General features: G+C 44.5%; 3 protein-coding genes across 4 annotated transcripts; 1 reads left to right on the forward strand and 2 right to left on the reverse strand.

The window, feature by feature from the left end:
* Nucleotides 1–10026: 10026 nt before the first annotated feature.
* On the reverse strand, nucleotides 10027–11227 carry LOC123430228. The gene is made up of 2 exons (XM_045114109.1): nucleotides 10713–11227; nucleotides 10027–10604 (listed from the first exon to the last, which is right to left on the reverse strand). Exons 1-2 carry the CDS (start codon nucleotides 10866–10868, stop codon nucleotides 10272–10274), a joined length of 489 nt encoding a protein of 162 aa, XP_044970044.1. The 5' UTR covers nucleotides 10869–11227; the 3' UTR covers nucleotides 10027–10271.
* A 516-nt stretch (nucleotides 11228–11743) lies between these two features.
* On the forward strand, nucleotides 11744–14085 carry LOC123426576 (cyclic nucleotide-gated cation channel beta-1-like). The gene is made up of 2 exons (XM_045110437.1): nucleotides 11744–12310; nucleotides 12915–14085. The coding sequence occupies exons 1-2, from the start codon at nucleotides 11876–11878 to the stop codon at nucleotides 13818–13820; spliced, it is 1341 nt and encodes a 446-aa protein (XP_044966372.1). The 5' UTR covers nucleotides 11744–11875; the 3' UTR covers nucleotides 13821–14085.
* A 98-nt stretch (nucleotides 14086–14183) lies between these two features.
* Nucleotides 14184–17700, reverse strand: LOC123426577 (trihelix transcription factor ASR3-like). Of its 2 annotated transcripts, none has more exons than XM_045110439.1 (3): nucleotides 16682–17700; nucleotides 15971–16012; nucleotides 14184–14749 (listed from the first exon to the last, which is right to left on the reverse strand). In XM_045110439.1, exons 1-3 carry the CDS (start codon nucleotides 17370–17372, stop codon nucleotides 14457–14459), a joined length of 1026 nt encoding a protein of 341 aa, XP_044966374.1. In that variant the 5' UTR covers nucleotides 17373–17700; the 3' UTR covers nucleotides 14184–14456. The 2 variants fall into 2 exon arrangements, with proteins under 2 accessions (XP_044966374.1, XP_044966373.1); XM_045110438.1 differs by having other exon boundaries at nucleotides 14184–14752.
* Between the last annotated feature and the right edge of the window lie 733 nt (nucleotides 17701–18433).

The raw sequence follows: 18433 nt of genomic DNA on the forward strand, positions 1-18433 counted from the left end.
ATTTTCCACAGGGGAGACCCATTCCTGCAGTTAGTTCCAACATATCGAGCAAATACTTCACCTGATTGATTTTTGAACAGTTTATAGTTGGACTCAAATGACTCATCTGAGGAATAGGATAATTCACATGCAAAGCCAGTTAGATTGGATGGATCAAAAGGAGGCCCTTTAGCAGCAACCCATGAGGTTTTGGGTTACTGCTCAGGTTTCCGGTATGATCCATCAGCATTCAATTTCCTCTCAAAGGCAATTCCTTATTTCCTCGGGTTCGTGTTCAAGATCTGCTTTTTGAGCACATCACAAAGGGTTTGGTGTCCTTTGAGACTTTTGTATATGCCTATGACATACAATTCCTTCAACCCTGCATTTTCATCAGTGACATTTGTGGTTTCCTCAAGTGAGGAATTTGACAATACAGGAGCAGTTGAAGAATTTGTAGTAATAGAAGCATTTGATGATTCTGGTGAAGAATTAGTAGTTTCACGTTCGATGCATTTAAAACATGGAGGAATGAATTCAGCCTGAGCAGCACTGATCTGTTGAGCTAGTAATGAATCATTTTCCGTGCGAAGATCATCATGAGAAATCCTCAGCTTTTCAAGATCAAGTTTCCTTTGAAGAAATTCATAGGAAAGTTTCTCATGATCAGCGAGGAGTGTAATATGACAATCTTGAAGATTATCAAATCTGGACTAAAGACTTTTCATATCTTCAATGAGGATTTGGGTAAGATTCATTTCATCATTCAACAGATCATCGCTTCTGTCTAGCAGTTTCTGAAGCTTTTCCAGGGCAGTTTGTTGTTTAGTAGCAATGATAGCAAGTTTACTGTAACTAGGTTTTTTATAATCATCAGGTTCATAGTCACTTGAATCAGTGGTGGAAGCATCATTCGGTACCTTTGAACCTTTTGCCATGAAGCAATAGGTTGGAGCGAAGTCATCAGCATAGTCATCAGTGTGGATGGTGTTATCATTTTCTTCAACGTTGAAAATTGACTTGCTGACAAATGTGGTTGCAAGTGCAAGGCTAGCCTGTCCAGATTTTGAGTCTTCATAAGAACCCTCCTTACATCACATTCCTCAGATTCTGCCTCAGAATCCATTTCCTTGCCAATAAGTGCTCGAGCCTTTCTGAAACTAGTCTTCTTGTGTGATAAGGACTTTGAGGATGAGGATTTTGAAGATTTCTTCTTTTTCTTTGAGTCATCAGAACTTTCATCCTTGTATTTCTTCTTCTTTGATTCCTTTCCCCTACGAGGACAATCAGCAATGTAGTGACCTGATTTCTTGCATTTGTGGCGGGTTCTTTTCTTGTAGTCCTCGGATGAAGATTATGATTTCCTCATATCACTTCTTGAAGATTTACCAAACTGGCCACGTCTTGTGAACTTCTGGAATTTCCTCATGAGCATTGCAAGCTCCTATCCAAATTCTTCAGGATCACCAATGCTACCATCCGAGTCTTCTTCTTCAGATGAGGAAATTGCTTTGGCCTTCGGTGCACGAGTTCTAGAATAGCTTGGTCCATATAGATCTCTCTTTTCTTCTTGTTGGAATTCATGAGTATTGAGTCTTTCGAGTATATCAGCAGGATCAAGCATCTTGTAGTCTGGTCTTTCTTGAATCATCATAACTAAAGTATCAAACGAAGAATCCAAAGATCTTAGCAGTTTCTTCACAACTTCATGATCAGTGATGTCTCGAGCTCCCAGTGCTTGCAGTTCATTTGATATGTCAATGAGGCGATCAAAGGTATCTTGGCAACTTTCATTGTCAAGCCTCTTGAAGCGATTGAAGAGATTGCAAAGAACATCAACACGAGAATCACGCTGGGTTGATACTCCTTCATTAACTTTGGACAGCATTTCCCAGATAAGTTTTGCTAAGCCCAAAGCACTCACTCTGCCATATTGACCTTTGCTCGGATGGCCACAGATGATATTCTTCGCTTGAGAATCAAGTTGCTTGAATTTCTTCACATCAGCGGCAGAGACAGTAGCAGTGATGATAGGGACACCATGTTCCACAATATACCAGAGATCATTGTCAATAGCTTGTAGATGCATCTGCATCTTGGTCTTCTAGAAGGGAAAGTCCTTTCCTTCGAAAGTAGGACATCCTGCAGTAACCTTGATCATGCCTGCAGTCGACATAACTAAAACTCCACGTGATTAAACCAAAATCACACAGAACAAGGGAGTACCTTGCTCTGATACCAATTGAAAGTGTGTTATGTTGACTAGAGGGGGGTGAATAGGAGATTTTTAGAATTTCATCACTGAGGAAATTCCTTTTGAGGAAATTTCTCACTGATGACTAACTTGCAGCGGAAACAACAAAGGATCAGGAGTGCAAAGTATCACTACACCAGTTTTACAAGGTGAAGAATATGAAAAGCAGTTTGCACAGTATGCAGGCATAGAGAAAACATGTGAACAATAACTCACGTGAAGAATTTGGGGTTGAGGAATTTTAGAGAAAGTCTTCGGGAAATTCTTCAAACAGTGACAATGAAATTCTTCAACATACAATATGAGGAATTGAAAGAGTTGAAGAAATAGAACCCGTTTCACAGTGAAGACAGTGGTTGATGACCCAGTTCCAACTGTTGTGACAGTTGTACATCTGGTTTCGAGCGGCTTGGTATTGAACCCAAAAGATACACAGTCCCGGGACACACGGTCCTTACCGTATTCTCCTTGGGATAAGAACACACAATCCTCGCCCTACACTCGTGGTAAGTCTTCAGGGCAGACTTCCAAACCCTCACAAACTTCGTCACCTGGCGATCCACAATTGACTGTTGGATTGCTCTAGACCATGATGCCTAACCGTCTGGAGGATGCACAGTCCTCAAAGGTAAAAGGCTTCAGTCCCACACAGGAACAACTTCTTCAGTGATGCTCAATCACTTGGTTTTTGGTTTGTGGTTTGGTGTTTGGGTATTTCCTCACTGATGAATTACTCTCGAAGACTCTGAGGAATTTGGGTTGCTCTTATGACAAGTGTCAGTTTCTAACGGAGCAGCCAACCACCTAATGGTTGTGGGGGCGGCTATTTATAGCCTAGGAGCATCCCGACATTATTTGACATTAATGCCCTTAAATATATGACCGTTCATGTGGATAAGATCAGTGATGTGGCGCGAATTGCGGTAACGGTCGGGACCCTCAACTGTGAGAGTCCTCATGTCTCTCATATTCCTCACATGAGGCTTTTGGTAGGATTAGGCTTGGGTTGAGCATCATGAGGAAATTCATTCCAGAGTGTTACTTTGACCCCCTTTAACAGTGCGGTGTTCCTATGACTCAAGAGTGAAGAAAATAAAACAGAAAGAATAAATCTTCATGTTTCAAAGTCTTCAGATTGATTTTCTTCAGGACACACCGAATTCCTCATCTTCAATATCTTCATGAGGAATATCATTTTCATCGCAATTTCTTCGCGATTCAATTCTTCAACAGAAGACCAATTTCTTTAGCCGAAGATATACATTTTTAGGGGTCGATATTCATCAAATAATTCAAACTCCTCAGCGACTTATAGATCATGTGTACACTCATGAACACATTAAATACTTAACCTATAAGTCTTCAAACCACCAAAATCACTAAGGGGCACTAGATGCACTTACAAACATCCGAAGAAAATGCTAGCTTTGGTGGCGGTGCTCCACCTTTGGTGCACCATAAAATCCCATGGACCTCCATTTTTCTGACCCTCCCTTAACTTTCTGCACCAACACATCAATGTGAGCGGAACTATAATTTTTTAGGTCGACTAGAATGTCAGCCAACCAAAACAAACCAATCTTTCCACTCAAGCCATTGTTATCCACAAGAAAACACCCAAGAAAGTCTAAATTATTCTGGAACATCTCCACCCTCTTTGCGCAAGTAGAGACCCCCACCCCACACATCGCGGGTGGTAGTTGGAGTTGTTGTAGTTGCATTTCGAGGAGCCCTTGTGCATTGTTGCACCCTCACATGTGATACATATAGTTGAGATCAAGCTGGTTGCGAGGAGCCCTCTCGATGTGTACAGTACCTTCATTGCTGCCACTTAGTACCTCACCCCCAGTCGGTTGCCTCTCGATGTACAATACCTCATTGGTGTTGCGCGCGGTACCCCCACCCCATCCGGTTTCCTCATGATTACTGCCATGCTCAGGTTTTGTCATGTGTGCTACATAATTTATCATGCTCCCAACAACATAATTTGAATAAAAAAGACTGAGTTGCCATGCTTAAAAATCTGACGTCAAGTTTATGTGATTTTTTTCTTTTGGGATCCTTTTTATTTAGAACTCTCGATTCCATTGTCCTCTTATAACCATTCAACCGTAAATCAATTTGTGGTTGAATGGTTAGGAGGACAGTTATATTTTTAATCCATCTGGACTTAAGTTCTAGACTTGACATTGGGCACATTTTTGTGGATTTGCTTCACACTTTTTGATGATGTGTATTAATTGAAAGGAGATGTTTGTATTGACTATAAAGTTGTTTGTGACGACTTCATAAATCTTACGATGATGTGTCGGCTCAGTCTCTTCAAGGTATTCAATGGATATGTTGTGCCTACATACGTTCAGGGACAATATAAATGTAGGGAAACGTTTGGAGCCGGCGCGCCGGTCGAACCGTTCGACTGGTCGCGCGCGACCTGCGTGGGTGGCTGGCCCAGTCATGCAACATTTTTCGTCCAGATTTGCTACAACCGACATTTAAATTTGCTACAATCGTTTCCCATTTGCTACAATTTGTCCATAAAAAAGGTGCATCCATGTTTAGTTGCAACCCGAGTTCGTCGGATTTTTTCGCTACAACCGGCGTTTGATTTTTGCTACAACCGGTATCGTTTTTTGCTACAACCGTTCATTAAAAAAGCTGCATACACGTTCGTCAGAGTTGCAACCTGAGTTCATGCTACTGCAACAAAAGACCTTCCAATGGCGCCAGAAACGTGCTGACGGCACCAGGAATCCTTCTGCTACGGCTACGCCTTAAGGGACTTCCTAGGCAAATATGCAAAGTATTTCCCCCGTGGCCTTGGAGACTTGCATTGGTGTTCCCTCGAAGCAGAAAGGGTGATGTAGCACAACGGTGGTAAGTATTTCCCTCAGTTTGAGAACCAAGGTATCGATCCAGTGAAGGAGTATCTCAAGTGCCTGCACAAACACAAAAAGCTTGCTCCCAACGCTATGAAGGGATTGTCAATCCCTTATAGATTGTTCGCCAAGTGAGAACTGAAAGCAACAAAGTAACAAAGCTAAGTAAAAGCGAAAGTGGAGACGATAGGTGTGAATAGACCCGGGGGCCGTAGTGTTTACTAGTGGCTTCTCTCATGAAAGCAAGTAGACGGTGGGTGAACAAATTACTGTCGAGCAATTGATAGAACCGCGCAAAGTCGTGACGTCATCTATGGCAATGATTATATCTATAGGCATCACGTCCAAAACAAGTAGACTGATACTTTCTGCATCTACTACTATTACTCCACACGTCGACCGCTATCCAGCATGCATCTAGTGTATTAAGTCCAAAAGAATAGAGTAACGCCTTAAGCAAGATGACATGATGTAGATGGACAATCTCATATCTACGACAAAGCCCACCTTGTTACCCTTGATGGCAACTATACGATGTGTGCCTTGCTGCCCCTACTGTCACTGGGAAAGGTCACCATACGGTAAGAACCCAAAACCAAGCACTTCTCCCATTGCAAGAATCATAGATCTAGTTGGCCAAACAAAACCCAAGACTCGGAGAGACTTACAAGGATATCAAATCATGCATATAAGAAATCAGCAAAGACTCAAATATATATCATAGATAATCTGATCACAAATCCACAATTCATCGGATCTCGACAAACACACCGCCAAAGAGGATTACATCGGATAGATCTCCATGAAGATCATGGAGAACTTTGTATTGAAGATCCAAGAGAGAGAAGAAGCCATCTAGCTACAAACTACGGACCCGTAGGTCTGAAGTGAACTACTCACGAGTCATTGGAGGGGCGATGATGTTGATGTAGAAGCCCTCGAACTCCAAAGTCCCCTCCGGCAGGGCACCGGGAAGGGTCTCCAGATGAGATCTCGCGGAAACGGAAGCTTGCGGCGGCGGAAAAGTATTTTCGTGGATCCCTTGATTTTTTTCTGTATTTTAGGGAATATATAGGCGAAGGAGCTAGGTCAGGGGGGCGCCAGGGAGGCCACAAGCCTGCTGGCCGCTGCCCCCTTGGTGGCAGATAGGGGGCTTGTGGGCCCCCTGTGCTCTCCTGGCTTGGCCCTCAAGCCCCCTGATCTTCTTTCGTTCGGGAAAAATTTATTTCGGGGATTTTATTCCGTTTGGACTCCGTTCCAAAATCAGATCTGAAAAGAGCCAAAAACACAGAAACAACAGGAACTGGTACTTGGCACTGAATTAATAAGTTAGTCCCAAAAAAGATATAAAAGGTACATAAAACCTCCAAAGATGACAAGATAACAACATGAAACCATCAAAAATTATAGATACGTTTGAGACGTATCCACTCACCAGATTGTTTTGCTACAACCCACATTTTTTTGCTACCACACATCATCAGCGTCGTTTTTTTGCTATGACCACATTGATATTTTTGCTACAACCATATTTTTGTTGCATCCGTGGCCGAAATTTGCTACATCGCTATTTATTTTTGCTTCAATCGATGATTTTTTCTGCATGAACAAATCTGACGATCAAGATACGATCTGGCGGATCAGGTGGCTCGTGTGCGGCTGGCCGAAAGTTTCGGCCGACGCGCGGGCGCAGATCGCTGCCCATAAATGTATGGTTTTTTAGGCAAACTCTCAAAGCATTTATCCAACCGTCACACAGTTTACAGGGACGAATAAAAGATCTCCAGGGTGGCCTAACAAGACATGGTGGTCGTTCCCTAATGATAATGCATGCTTTGCTAGTTTGTGGGCCTCGATATTCGAGGTTCTAAACTCATGAAGGAAATTACACGAAATAGAAGACCTAGATAACTCCTTAATCTCAAGAACAACTGCTCTGTATGATGCCGATGTTCCCCTTTTGATTGCCTCAACTACCCTCTTACAATCTGATGCCACCGAAATTCTGTGTATGTAAAGATCATTTGCTAAAGCCATAGCCTCTCTGAAGGCTAACACTTCTAGTGTCTCAAGATCATCAATATTCCTGAACAAGACAGATGATGCACCTTGGAACAAGCCTACCTCATCGCGACATATCGCTGCAACTGTCCCCAGGCCGCCCCTTCTTAACACCGCAGCATCAGTATTAATCTTATAGTGGTTCTCCGCCGGTGAAATCCACCCGGTCGTTCGAAACATAGAAGATGTTGTAGCATTCAGAGGTGGTTTAGCTAGACCTTGGAGGTCCGAAATAAACATGCAAATAAAAGAGTGAGTTGCATATGGGTTTTGTAGAATTCCCTCATGAATAATCTTTCTTCTTGCATGCCAGATCGCCCATAGTGTCGTGATCATAAGAGTAAACTCCTGAAGTGGAAGTGAGTCACTCATAGCAAATAGCCAGCCTTTGGCATCCTCGTCTTTGTTCATGCACATGTCTTGGACAAGTTCAGCAGTAGATAGTGCCCAAACACTTCGTGACAACGTACAATCAAGAAGCGCATGTCTCCAACTGTCCTCAGCTCCACACACCGCACATACATGAGTGGGGGACATATTCCGGTGGTGTAGAACATCATTTGATGGGTGCGAATGCTCAGCTAATCTATATGTAAAAATCTTCATTTTAGAAGGAACCTGAAGTTTCCAGATCGACGACCAACCCCGACTCTCATTAAATGAGCTTGATGAATCACTAGCTCCTTCTATCCACTCCTCCCTGCTCATCTTCATTCAGAATATGAGGTTATAAGCTGATTTGACAGAGAAGATCACCCTCGGGTCCTCAAACCAAGACGAGAAATCCTCCTGTTGGCGCATACAGATGGGGATTTTCAGTATAGATTCCGCATCAATCAGTAGGAAAACCTGGCGTACCAATTCCTCCCTCCATTCAGCTCGTGTCGGGTCTATAAGTTTAGCCATAAGCCGCGGTGGATTAGGAATTAAGGAGGTAACTGGTTTGAGCATACCATCTCTAGGAATCTAGTTTTGTTTCCAGATTTTTGTTGTATCTCCTTTTCCAATGTGGCGGATAATGCCCAGATTTAAAATGTTCCTTCCATCAATCACAACCCGCCAAATCTGGGAAGGATGGGAACGAAGTTCTGCTTCCAGGATGCTTGTGGTTGGGTAGTACAGGGATTTCAGAATGAGATAAATACACTGACGGTCACTATAGTTGCGACGGAAGCACAATACGGTCTCTGAACCTAGCAATACACTCAATATGGTCAACGAATACGATTTGACATGAAAACACGGTCACTGTAGTGCGTACGCGGTGGGTACAACGCGTTTGAACACGTGTTGACCGGTCCTCCAGGCCAGGTGTTGAACCGTTGAGGCGTGGCTGTTGTTTTTTTTGCGTCGAGTCCCCCTGGCCATCACACAATCCACCCATTCACCCCCGCTCCACTCACGTCGCCTCTTCGTCTTTGATTGGAAACAGGGGAGCGACTGCATGGGCGACGCCGCCCCCGGCGATCGTCGATGGTGCAGGCAAGCTGAGGTGCTGAGGTCCTCCGCGGTTGCATAGGCGGCGCCACCGTGCATGTCCTTCTTGTGGGAGGCATCGGTGATGGCCCTTGTTCGTCATGCAGAAGGGCGCCACCCACTGTCTATAGTAAGTATCCGCCCCCGTGTTCTTCTCGTCAGGTTTGTGTTTTTTTATCGTCAAAGAACCTCCTTTTAGGGACGCATTTCCATCTAAGATGTGTTGTAGTTGCAAGATTGGACCGATTGTTCTAGGGTTTTCAGTCAGGATTTGGGGGTTAAGGGAATTGGGGCTTAGGGTTTCGAGAGTTAAATAGAGAGATTTTGATGCATGTAGTAGTTTTGTTGTTGTGTCAGGTCGTCGAAGCAGCAATTTTTCGGTGGAGATCAACTATGGTGGGTTTTTTCTTGGCCATGATAGGAACCATTCTTATGTGAATGAACATGCCATTTGGTATGATCAAGTGGAAAGGGTCACCTGGTCACCTATAATGATTGAAAATCTTGTGGAAGAAATAGGTTATGAGATGGCAGGGAGGCTTAAGTTTTTTTACTGTGTCCCTATCCTTACACTTAGCACAAATGGTCTCAGGGCAATAACTGATGATGAACAGGCTGGCAGAATGCTCATGTTTGTTGATATTGGTCACCACTTTTTCAGTCTTTGTTTGGATCATGTTGATAGCTTCAGAGCTAACCTTAGTGAGGATGATGTTTTGAATCATCCAAGAGCTAGTCTGCCTCAAGTTCTTAGCCCAACAAGGAGAGTGCATACCAATGCACAGAATGCAGAAGCAGAGCATGGAGAAGCTGAGGTAGAAGCAGAGCATGGAGAAGCTGAGGCAGAAGCAGAGCATGGAGAAGTTGAGGCAGAAGCATAACATGAAGAAGTACATGCAGAAGTTGCTGCTGCTAGGAAAGAAGAAGAGAAGAAACTTGCTGCTGCTAGGAAAGAAGAAGAGAAGAGGCATGCTGCTGCTAAGAAACAGCAGGAGAAGAGGCCCATTACAAAAAAGAAAGACAACCTGGTTTGGCAATGAACATGACCATCCCAACAAATCTGCAAGAACATCAACGTTTGATGTCTTTAGGTAGTTTCAAAGAGATAGAGTGTTTGGTCTGCTTATGATCATGTAGTAAGAGTTATTGAAATGATCATGTATGGTACTTGTTTAGTAATTTTGGTGGATGTTGATGTTGACTACTCTTCATGAATGAACTTATTTAGTTATGATTTTGTTTCCTATTCTTTGGTCTTCTTCTCATGCCAACTTTATTCCAATTGACCAGTTTAATGCCATTTTAGATTAAGACAACATTTTGGGCAGAAACTGTTGATGAAACATTGAAAATATCAAGCATTGCTAATTCTGGACAGAAACAAGAACACTTAACATTGAAAATATCAAGCATTTCTAATTCTGGACATAAACAAGAACACTTAACATTGAAAATATCAAGCACTTGCACTTAACTTTCCATTGCATCAGACTGAAACAAAAGGTAGGACAACATAAGCTAAAACCATAGTTCACCACCACCATTCCATTACATCAGGCTGGAACAAAAGCATCACCTAGCAGCAAGAACTAGCAGCACCACCACTACACCAACAAGCATCTTCACTTCTTCAGCATGATCAGCACCAGTGCAGCAAGCCCTAGCACCACCACAATAGTAACCAGCATCTTCATGAGCATCACCAGCTCTTTTCCAAGCATCATCGGTGCAGCAGCTTGCTGCCTGCTCATCAAATTGCCATTGTCATTCTTGAAAACCTTCTTACCCGAGCTAACAGATCCATTCATATAGAACAACTCTTGTGCTTTAATAAGTTCCTCCTTGCGTTCCTCCATCGCACCAATAGCATCCACAGCCGCATCGCCGCTGAGATAATGCTTGTCAACAAGGAACTCAACATACTCCAACTCCCACCGCCAGTAATCACAAGTCACCTATCCCAAATAAGAGATGAATGTGTCTAGGTCAAAAAAGCTTCAAACTTTGGATCCAGAACACAAGTCAAATCATGGAAAGGATGTAAATCGAAGAGAAAAACTTACCCCATGCTTTTCGCACTTGTAGAAGACCCATCCGTCGTGCTTCTCTATTGCGGAGACATACATGCGCACCTTCTCCTTGCAGGTCGGGCAGCGGGCCAGCGGCAGCGCCAATGCCCGACGGCGGATAGCAGAGGCGGACGAGCTGGCTGCAAACATGAGCACCAGCAGGGAAGGAACTGCCTTCCTCGACAGGAATGGACATCGACGGCGACAGGAGGCAGGGAAGAGTGAGGGGAGGATGAGCAGAGCGACGGGAGGGAGAGGGTTAGGGATTTGACGGGGAGGGAGAGGGTTAGGGATTTGAGAATGGGGAATTTTGTATTTTTACAAAAAAGCCCTCCATGCAAGATTGGCCGAATCAAGACCAACTACGTGGCGGTCAAGAGCTAGTTAAACCCACCGCGTACGTGCTAGAGTGACCGTATTTTCACGTTAAATCATATTTGATGACCGTATTAAACGTATTGCTAAGTTTAGACCTTGTTTGGAACCATAATAGATTATGATAATCTGGATTATGAAGATAAATTATATAATCTGATTTATAAAAATAATCTAGGTGAACATGTTTGGAGGGCAGATTATATAAACTGTAATCCAGGTTTTACATTGCATAATGACCTATCTATCCTCTGTTTTTTTAAAAGAGGAGGGTAGCGGTGGTAAAAATGTTATTATCTCCAACTTTACAAGGGTAATGGGTCATTAGCAATCCATAATCTGATTTTAGCTGGTATAGAGTAGATTATGAGTTTTTAATAATCTATCCATCTAGTTTTTATAATCTACACTATAAGTTGTCCTGTTTGAAAACATAATAAATTATAAAAACTGAATTATATAATCTAGGTGGTTCCAAACAGGGACTTAGTGATCATATTGTGCTTTCGTTGCAACTAGTGAGCGTGAGAGCACACAAAGTTTCCGTGATGTTTTCCATGTGCATACGACGTTCTAGCCCGGTTCGTTACCGACACCAAAGCCCGGACCCAGCCCAAGCCGGAAAGGATTACCGACCGCGAGTTGCCGTCTTCAACTTCAAACCTCGCAACCTCTCAAGACTCGAAAGCAAACCCCCATCTCAAACCCACAACGCACGGCCGGGCCGAGAGGAACTTTCGAGAAGCTTCTGTAAGATTAGTTCGCTGCCTGGCGTCCGATCCATGGCGTCCGAGGGGGGCGGGGGAGGAGACGGCAGCGGAACCGGGGAGGGGTTCGAAGAGCGGGTGAAGCGGCTCTTCGGGTCGCATCTCTTCGGCGACGTCCCGAGCTCCTCCTTCCCGGCAGCTTCCTGGTCCGTCGCCGCCGGAGATGTTGAGCGCCAGCGCTGGGCGCGTCCGTCGGAGGCCCGCGACGAGGAGGAGGAGCTCGCCGCGGCCGAGCGCGCCGATACGCCGTGCTCGTCCGCGTTTTACGATGCCAACGGGTGCCTCCGCGGCCGGAGGCGGCGGTCCAAGCAGGACTTTGAGGACGACCCCGAAGATGATGACGAGGATGAGGAGGAGGATGTGAGGGGCGAGGACCGTAGGAAGGAGGAGCAGGACGAGGAAGAGGAGGTTAGGGTTTCGATCGGCCTCGACCCGACTCTGGATCGGGAGGTGAGAGAAAAATAACTTCCGATTTTATCTGATTTGACCATTTACTATTCGATGCTGTATTGCTTGTGGAAATTAGGGCATTGATTAAGATAGTAAGGCCGATTTGGCTTCTTCATTTGCTATTCCTACTCATGAACACCCTACTGCTTGCTGAAGAAACGTTTCTACTGTAGAGTGTATTGCTCTCGAGTCTCCTAACGGGGTAGAAAACGTGCCAAGTATGGAGGATTGAAATATCGTTGTCATGAATTTGCTCACTTTATGTTGTTTGCTTGTTGTGATGTTCGCTTTTGATTTTTGCAATGGGGTCTTTCCAGGGAAATGCCGCAGGGGATAAGAGTCTATTCCACAGTTTCAACAGAACCTTAAGGACTGTTCATTTCTTTTGAAGGCCTTTTGCGTTTCCTAATTACTGTTACTAAGATAAATCATAAAGCAATCCAGACTGTTCTAGATTCAAGATGACATTAACCTGAAAACACTAAAATCATCTTAAATCTGGTACTAAAATGAAGGGAAGGAGTTTTTACTTTTGTATTTGGCATACCCACCTATTTGCACATTTGTATGCTTTGTTCTGATTGAGTGTGTTATTATCTTTCAGGAAGAGGAGGACAAATATGATAGAGCGGCATTTGGCAGAGAGGATGCTGCAGATCGTGTGTACATGAGTGAAATCATGGATGATGGCATGAATATGAGTATCAATACTGTAGTGCCTGACCTCCTTGATGACACCATTGATGAGATCTGCGATTTATCTAAGGATCCTCAGGCAGATTTTGGTGCAGCATCTGGAAGGCTCAAAGAAGACAATGGTTCAGTTAAAGGTGGCCGTCTTTCTCCAACTCAAACCAAGGAGCGTCCAACTGCTGGAATGCAAGCAACGAGAGCTCAGGATATCGGTGTGAAACCTATACTGAAGAGGAAGGAGGAGCAAGCCGATTCAAAACCAAGGAAGCGTGTGAGGTTTAATGCTGATGTTAAAGAACAACCAGTGGAGCTTCTTGAACGTGATGAAGATTCTCCCATGGTTCCTCAGTCCATGGATGTGGTCACAACAAAGGGCAACTCCTCCACGCGATCTGAGGCTCGTGGGGTTCCAGACTATGTTAGGAACCCTTCAAAGTACACATGTTACACTCTAGAGACACCAGAGAGTACTGATGAATCTAATAGGAGAGCTCTTGCAGACTTGCACAATCTGTTAGGCAGATCAGATCCCAACAAGATGCAGCCTGAGACACCTGCTGAGATTCCTAGTTCAGTCACATTCATCCCTAGGAAGAAGTCAGTTGATGCCATGGTGGTGGATGAGGGCCCCAAATTTAGTGACGCAAACCCATCTCTCATTAGTGCAGCAGCAGCAGTAGCCTCTGACGGAACTGACCAATGTGAGATGGATGAAGATGACCCTAAAGCATCACCACCACCACCACCACCACCACTGATGCAGACCAACTCTAAGATGAACTCCAGGCGTTACAGGAGTAGAGCAGATGATGAGTAAAGCTGATATTCTGGAGCCCTCTGCCAATGTATGTTTAAGAAACTTTACAAGTTTAAAAGTTCCCGATGATGCTACATGTGTTTAGTGGATACTTTGTTGTATCTATGCCTCGGTTTTGTGATCGGAGCTGACAGCTGTTGTTAATTACGGTTTTATTTGTAGCTGTTAATTCACGTTTGAATTTCTTGTGCTGGGAGCTGTGGTTGATGCAGTTGCACTCCTAGAATTCAATAAGTTGCAGTGATGAATAGTGTATGCTGAACCATGTTTTGTTGCTTCCCTTTGTAGTTTCGTGACAAACATAGTGTTTTACTGTACATTCAAGAATCAACCTGAGCAACAGGACATCCCTGCAGACCACAATTAAGCAGCAAGATTCCTGCCCCGGATTCAGATTCACCAGAATACACAAGGTTGTGCCCTTTCGATGTACAACAAATGTTATTAAGCTTTTGTATCTCCCATGAGGAAAATAGGCCATCTCCTTCAGGTTTCTGACTAAATTTCAGAACCAGTCTACAAGAAAAATCAAATGACGAGATACTCTACCAATCTGTACATTCTTATAAATTCATGCTATTTCCCTTCTTATTCGCAGTAATTATTTACGTTGCTCAAGACGTTTACAGCGGCAAACTACAGCTTGTCAGCGATTCTGTAGAGGGCATCAGCCACCTTGCCAAGCACACCCAGCAAGCTGCTCACTTGGTCTTTCCTCTGCTCCCTATCCAGTTGGCAGTTGATGTTCTGTGACTCCAGCTGTGCTGCCACCATCCGGCCGCTACGATCTAGAATCTCAATAAGCTTGCCCTGTAGGTCAGTGGTTTCTCCTAGGGCATCATCGCTGCGCTGCCTCTTCTGACCACCCTGCGGTGGTGGCGGCTCATCGGTAATTCTAATTTCTTCTTGTTGCTTGCCTTTGGATGTCCCTGCTGTTAGAAATTTAAATTGTTAGGTAGCGCTGTTGTTTGTCTGGACTGCTTCGGTCTAGAAACTTACATTTAGGAGAACTTCATCGTGCTGAAATAAGCTAAGTATAATAAATCTCGTTTCTTCTCAGTTCTCATAAGTGAATCTAAAGTTTTGGGCTCTGTGTTCTTATGATTTTAATTTCTTTCTGAGTTGCACGTTAGATGATAAGAATAACTCAAAAATCTACATGTAAAAATGAGGTACCAGCTAGTTGATTATTTTCCTTAGCAAAGGAAGAAACTAAAGGAATGCTGGATTGCCAGTGAAGTGAATAGACTGAATACCACGGATACTTTTGGTCATTTCAGAATCTGTCCAAGACTTCAATTCCATGAGACTGGTCAGTTTTCTCAATCAACTTCCATGTGGATTTACCATAATATAGTTTATTAATTACTAGAATTAGCTAAAAAAGGCCCCTACTCAAGATATTAACATCATGGGCAATGTTTCTGAATTGGCGCTGCCTGAAATGTTACAGTGTGGCAAACAATTCTGAATTATAGTTGCCTAAAATTGACATGCTTCTGCGAACATCTCAAATCTTGTGTACTTGATGCCTTAGATACTTTCAGCACGAGTTGGTTCGTTTCCTTTTATAAATTCAGGTTCAAAACTATCGCTTCTTAAAAGCATTTTCTGTACTTATTAATTGCCAAATTATCCACTTTATTGTCAACTGAAAACAGGCCAAACATCTGTGATTGCTGCCCGCGGTCAGATTTTTTCTTGAAAAAGAAGAAATGATGTGTAATTTTGGTCAATTGAGCCTTCTTTCTTATGAAAATGAGGCATCTTTGGGATTTTTTTTTAGCAATCGCATTCACCATCTAGCAGGTTTGAAGGCACGGGTAGCCTTTAATATTCTTACCTGCTAAATTTCTATGATGATTCGAGTACAGTTTCGGATTTTCGAAAGTACTTCCTCTTTAACTAAATACAGGACGTTTTTGCAGTTCAATTTGTATTTAGATACGGAGATGTATGAATGAGACAAAACTACAAATATTTAATGTTTAAGTTTTTTTTGTATGATTAAACCAGTGGGAAATATATATTCTGTATAAGTGGGAACAGGTCCAGAACGAGGCCCGTAAGAAACTTGAGCACAAAAGAATGGAAGCAAAAATTTAGATGTTTGAATAGGAACCATGTAAAATTCAGTTCTTCTTTTTTACCTTGGTCTGAGCTCCCCTGCGTAGGTGCCTCGGTCTTCTTCTCTGCAACCAACACCACAAGAAGCAAAACTATTTCAGCCAAGCAACCAACCAGACTATGACAGTATTAAAAGAGTCTAAGCAATCACACATGTAACTCCAGGAATCAGGAAGAATAGTTAATTTAGATGCCCTGCCCAATATCATCGAATAACTAACAAGAAAAATTAAATAAGGAACCAATTTTTCCGTTTGAATGGATGATGTCAAACCCGTCGACACAAACAAAACCGAGGAATAGACACAACAACAGAGCAACTCCTACATTCAGCAGTATAAAGCTAGCATAGTTGTCAACCCAAATTGAAGAATCATTCTGTATCCTCGAAAGGATAATAGAATCAAATGTTGTGCGGGTCAAATTACCACGCAGCAAAACCATTTTTTTTGCTCAACATGCTCCTAAATATGTCTCTTTTGTGTATTAGAAGAAGAAGAACACATCAAGACGGCAAATCAAGAACCAAATCAAATTCTTGGATGCAGAAAAGATCACACCTCCAAAACCAAATTCGCACAAGGAAAAAAAGGGGACGAAATCTTGTACTACTGTACTACCGATGCAACTCACGCTTTTACCGCCAATAATCAGCAACAAACCAGCGGCTCAACTGCACCATCAATTCAAAAAGCACACATTCTTCGCATGCAAGAGAGGAGCAGCGCGCTCACCGGGTAAAGAAACGGGCACGGCCACGGCCACCACCGCGGGTGCCTGAGATGGAGACGGATATGGAGCCGTCGGCAGAACCGGCACCGGCGCAGGCGTGGACGTTTCCTCGTCCTCTTCCTCGGACGACGATGAGGAGGAAAACAGCCCGTCGTCACCGGCCACGGATGCGCGACCACTGTCGAACACCACCTTCTCCTTGCCCTCCTCCTCCCCAACCTCCGCGAGCACCGCGGCCGCATTACTGCCACCGTCACGGATACCGCCGCCGCCGCTGCCGCGGCCCTCGATTATGTCGTACACCTCGCGGTCGAAGAAGCCCGGGAGCCTCCTCTCTCGCCGCGCGTCGTTCCGCATGGCCCAGAAGGACACCTCCTTCCCCGCCAAGGACGGCAGCGAGCGCTCCCACTCCCTGATCTTCTTGTAGTCGCCGGCGAGGTTGCTCCACCGCTTCCGGCACTGCACGGGGCCCCGCTCCACGCCGTGCCGCCGGCAGTACTCCGCCACAGCCGCCCACTTGGTCGGCTCCGCGGCCGCTCCACCTGCTGCTCCCCTTCCCCTGCCGCGCCCGCGTACCTCCACCACCCGCTTCCCCTCGATGAGGACCAGTATCTCCTGCCGCGTCCACCGCGGCAGCCGCGCCGCGCGCCCAGGCCCTGCGATCCCGCCGCCGGGATCACCGGCGCTAGACATGCCGCGCGCACGGCGAGAGCGCGCCGGTGCAACGGCGAACTAACAAGTGTGGAGAGAAGGGAGGTGTGGAAGCAAACCAACGGAATGAGGAGAAGGCTGTGTGTCTTAACCCTTAAGCCGCGGATTATGAGAGAGTGGTCTTAATTAGGTGTAAACTAACGACGATTAAGTGGGGGATTACGGGGTGGATTCTCCAGGGAGGGAGGAAAAAGGAAGAGTGGTTGGAATGATTAGAGGGAGATTAATGGAGGAGCATTCCATCATGGAGTGGAGTGGGGGTGGGAATAGGGGGGCGGGCACCTATTGTTTCCGTTCCGGTTTTCAGCAATAGATGGTAGGGTAGGGTGGGATAGACATAGACTAGTACTGTTGTGATATTCATTCCTATGCCTTTTTCGTTTTCTATTTTGGCCGGAAATTCGGATCCGCTGCTTATTTTTGTGTGATGAAATAATTGGGTTTTCTATTTTGGCCGGAAATTCGGATCCGCTGCTTATTTTTGCGCGATGAAATAATTGGAAGGGTCGCTGCAATACGCTCATGGGAATACCACACAATTGTTTTATATCTTTATTGTCAATCCCCTTTATACATCCGACGTGATCGATCAAAAAACCATTACTAGAAAGGCTCCTTATAGAAGGTTCATACACGTTGACTAACCGGTATTCTTTATATGTAACATATATATTGAATAGACATGGAGCGCGGGCGCGTCCATCACGCCGGACTAACCGCAAAGACCAACACGAAAACACGTAGAAATCATTGTCCCAACGGATGTCTCCTCCAATTTTTGATGAGGACGGTGAGGATGCGTTAATTCTTGCTCACATTCAACATGTTAGGGGTGCCAGTTAGTCATACACTTGACTAACCGACAATAACAAGCATCCCTCAATGATGTAGGTGGAGACAAATCACGATCGACGGGGCTGAGGTGGACGCAATCTTCGTAGACATGGAGTTCGATGATGAGCCGGAGCCGCTACGAAAGACTGCCACCCCCCCTAGAAATGGATGCCATTTACATCTCCGACGATGAGTAGGCTAAGTTAATT

The sequence above is a fragment of the Hordeum vulgare genome, chromosome 2H (genome assembly GCF_904849725.1).
Source record: "Hordeum vulgare subsp. vulgare chromosome 2H, MorexV3_pseudomolecules_assembly, whole genome shotgun sequence".
NCBI lineage: Eukaryota > Viridiplantae > Streptophyta > Magnoliopsida > Poales > Poaceae > Hordeum > Hordeum vulgare.

Bases quoted from the DNA above. Each gene is read 5' to 3' on its own strand.
- LOC123430228 (XM_045114109.1), bottom strand. From the start codon at position 10,868: ATGTTTGCAGCCAGCTCGTCCGCCTCTGCTATCCGCCGTCGGGCATTG. The intron at 10,605-10,712 runs GTAAGTTTTTCT...TATTTGGGATAG, and splicing joins ACAAGTGCGAAAAGCATGGG to GTGACTTGTGATTACTGGCG.
- LOC123426576 (XM_045110437.1), top strand. From the start codon at position 11,876: ATGGCGTCCGAGGGGGGCGGGGGAGGAGACGGCAGCGGAACCGGGGAG. The intron at 12,311-12,914 runs GTGAGAGAAAAA...ATTATCTTTCAG, and splicing joins ACCCGACTCTGGATCGGGAG to GAAGAGGAGGACAAATATGA.
- LOC123426577 (XM_045110438.1), bottom strand. From the start codon at position 17,372: ATGTCTAGCGCCGGTGATCCCGGCGGCGGGATCGCAGGGCCTGGGCGC. The intron at 16,013-16,681 runs GTGAGCGCGCTG...TGTTGGTTGCAG, and splicing joins CGTGCCCGTTTCTTTACCCG to AGAAGAAGACCGAGGCACCT. The intron at 14,753-15,970 runs GTAAAAAAGAAG...AATTTCTAACAG, and splicing joins GCAGGGGAGCTCAGACCAAG to CAGGGACATCCAAAGGCAAG.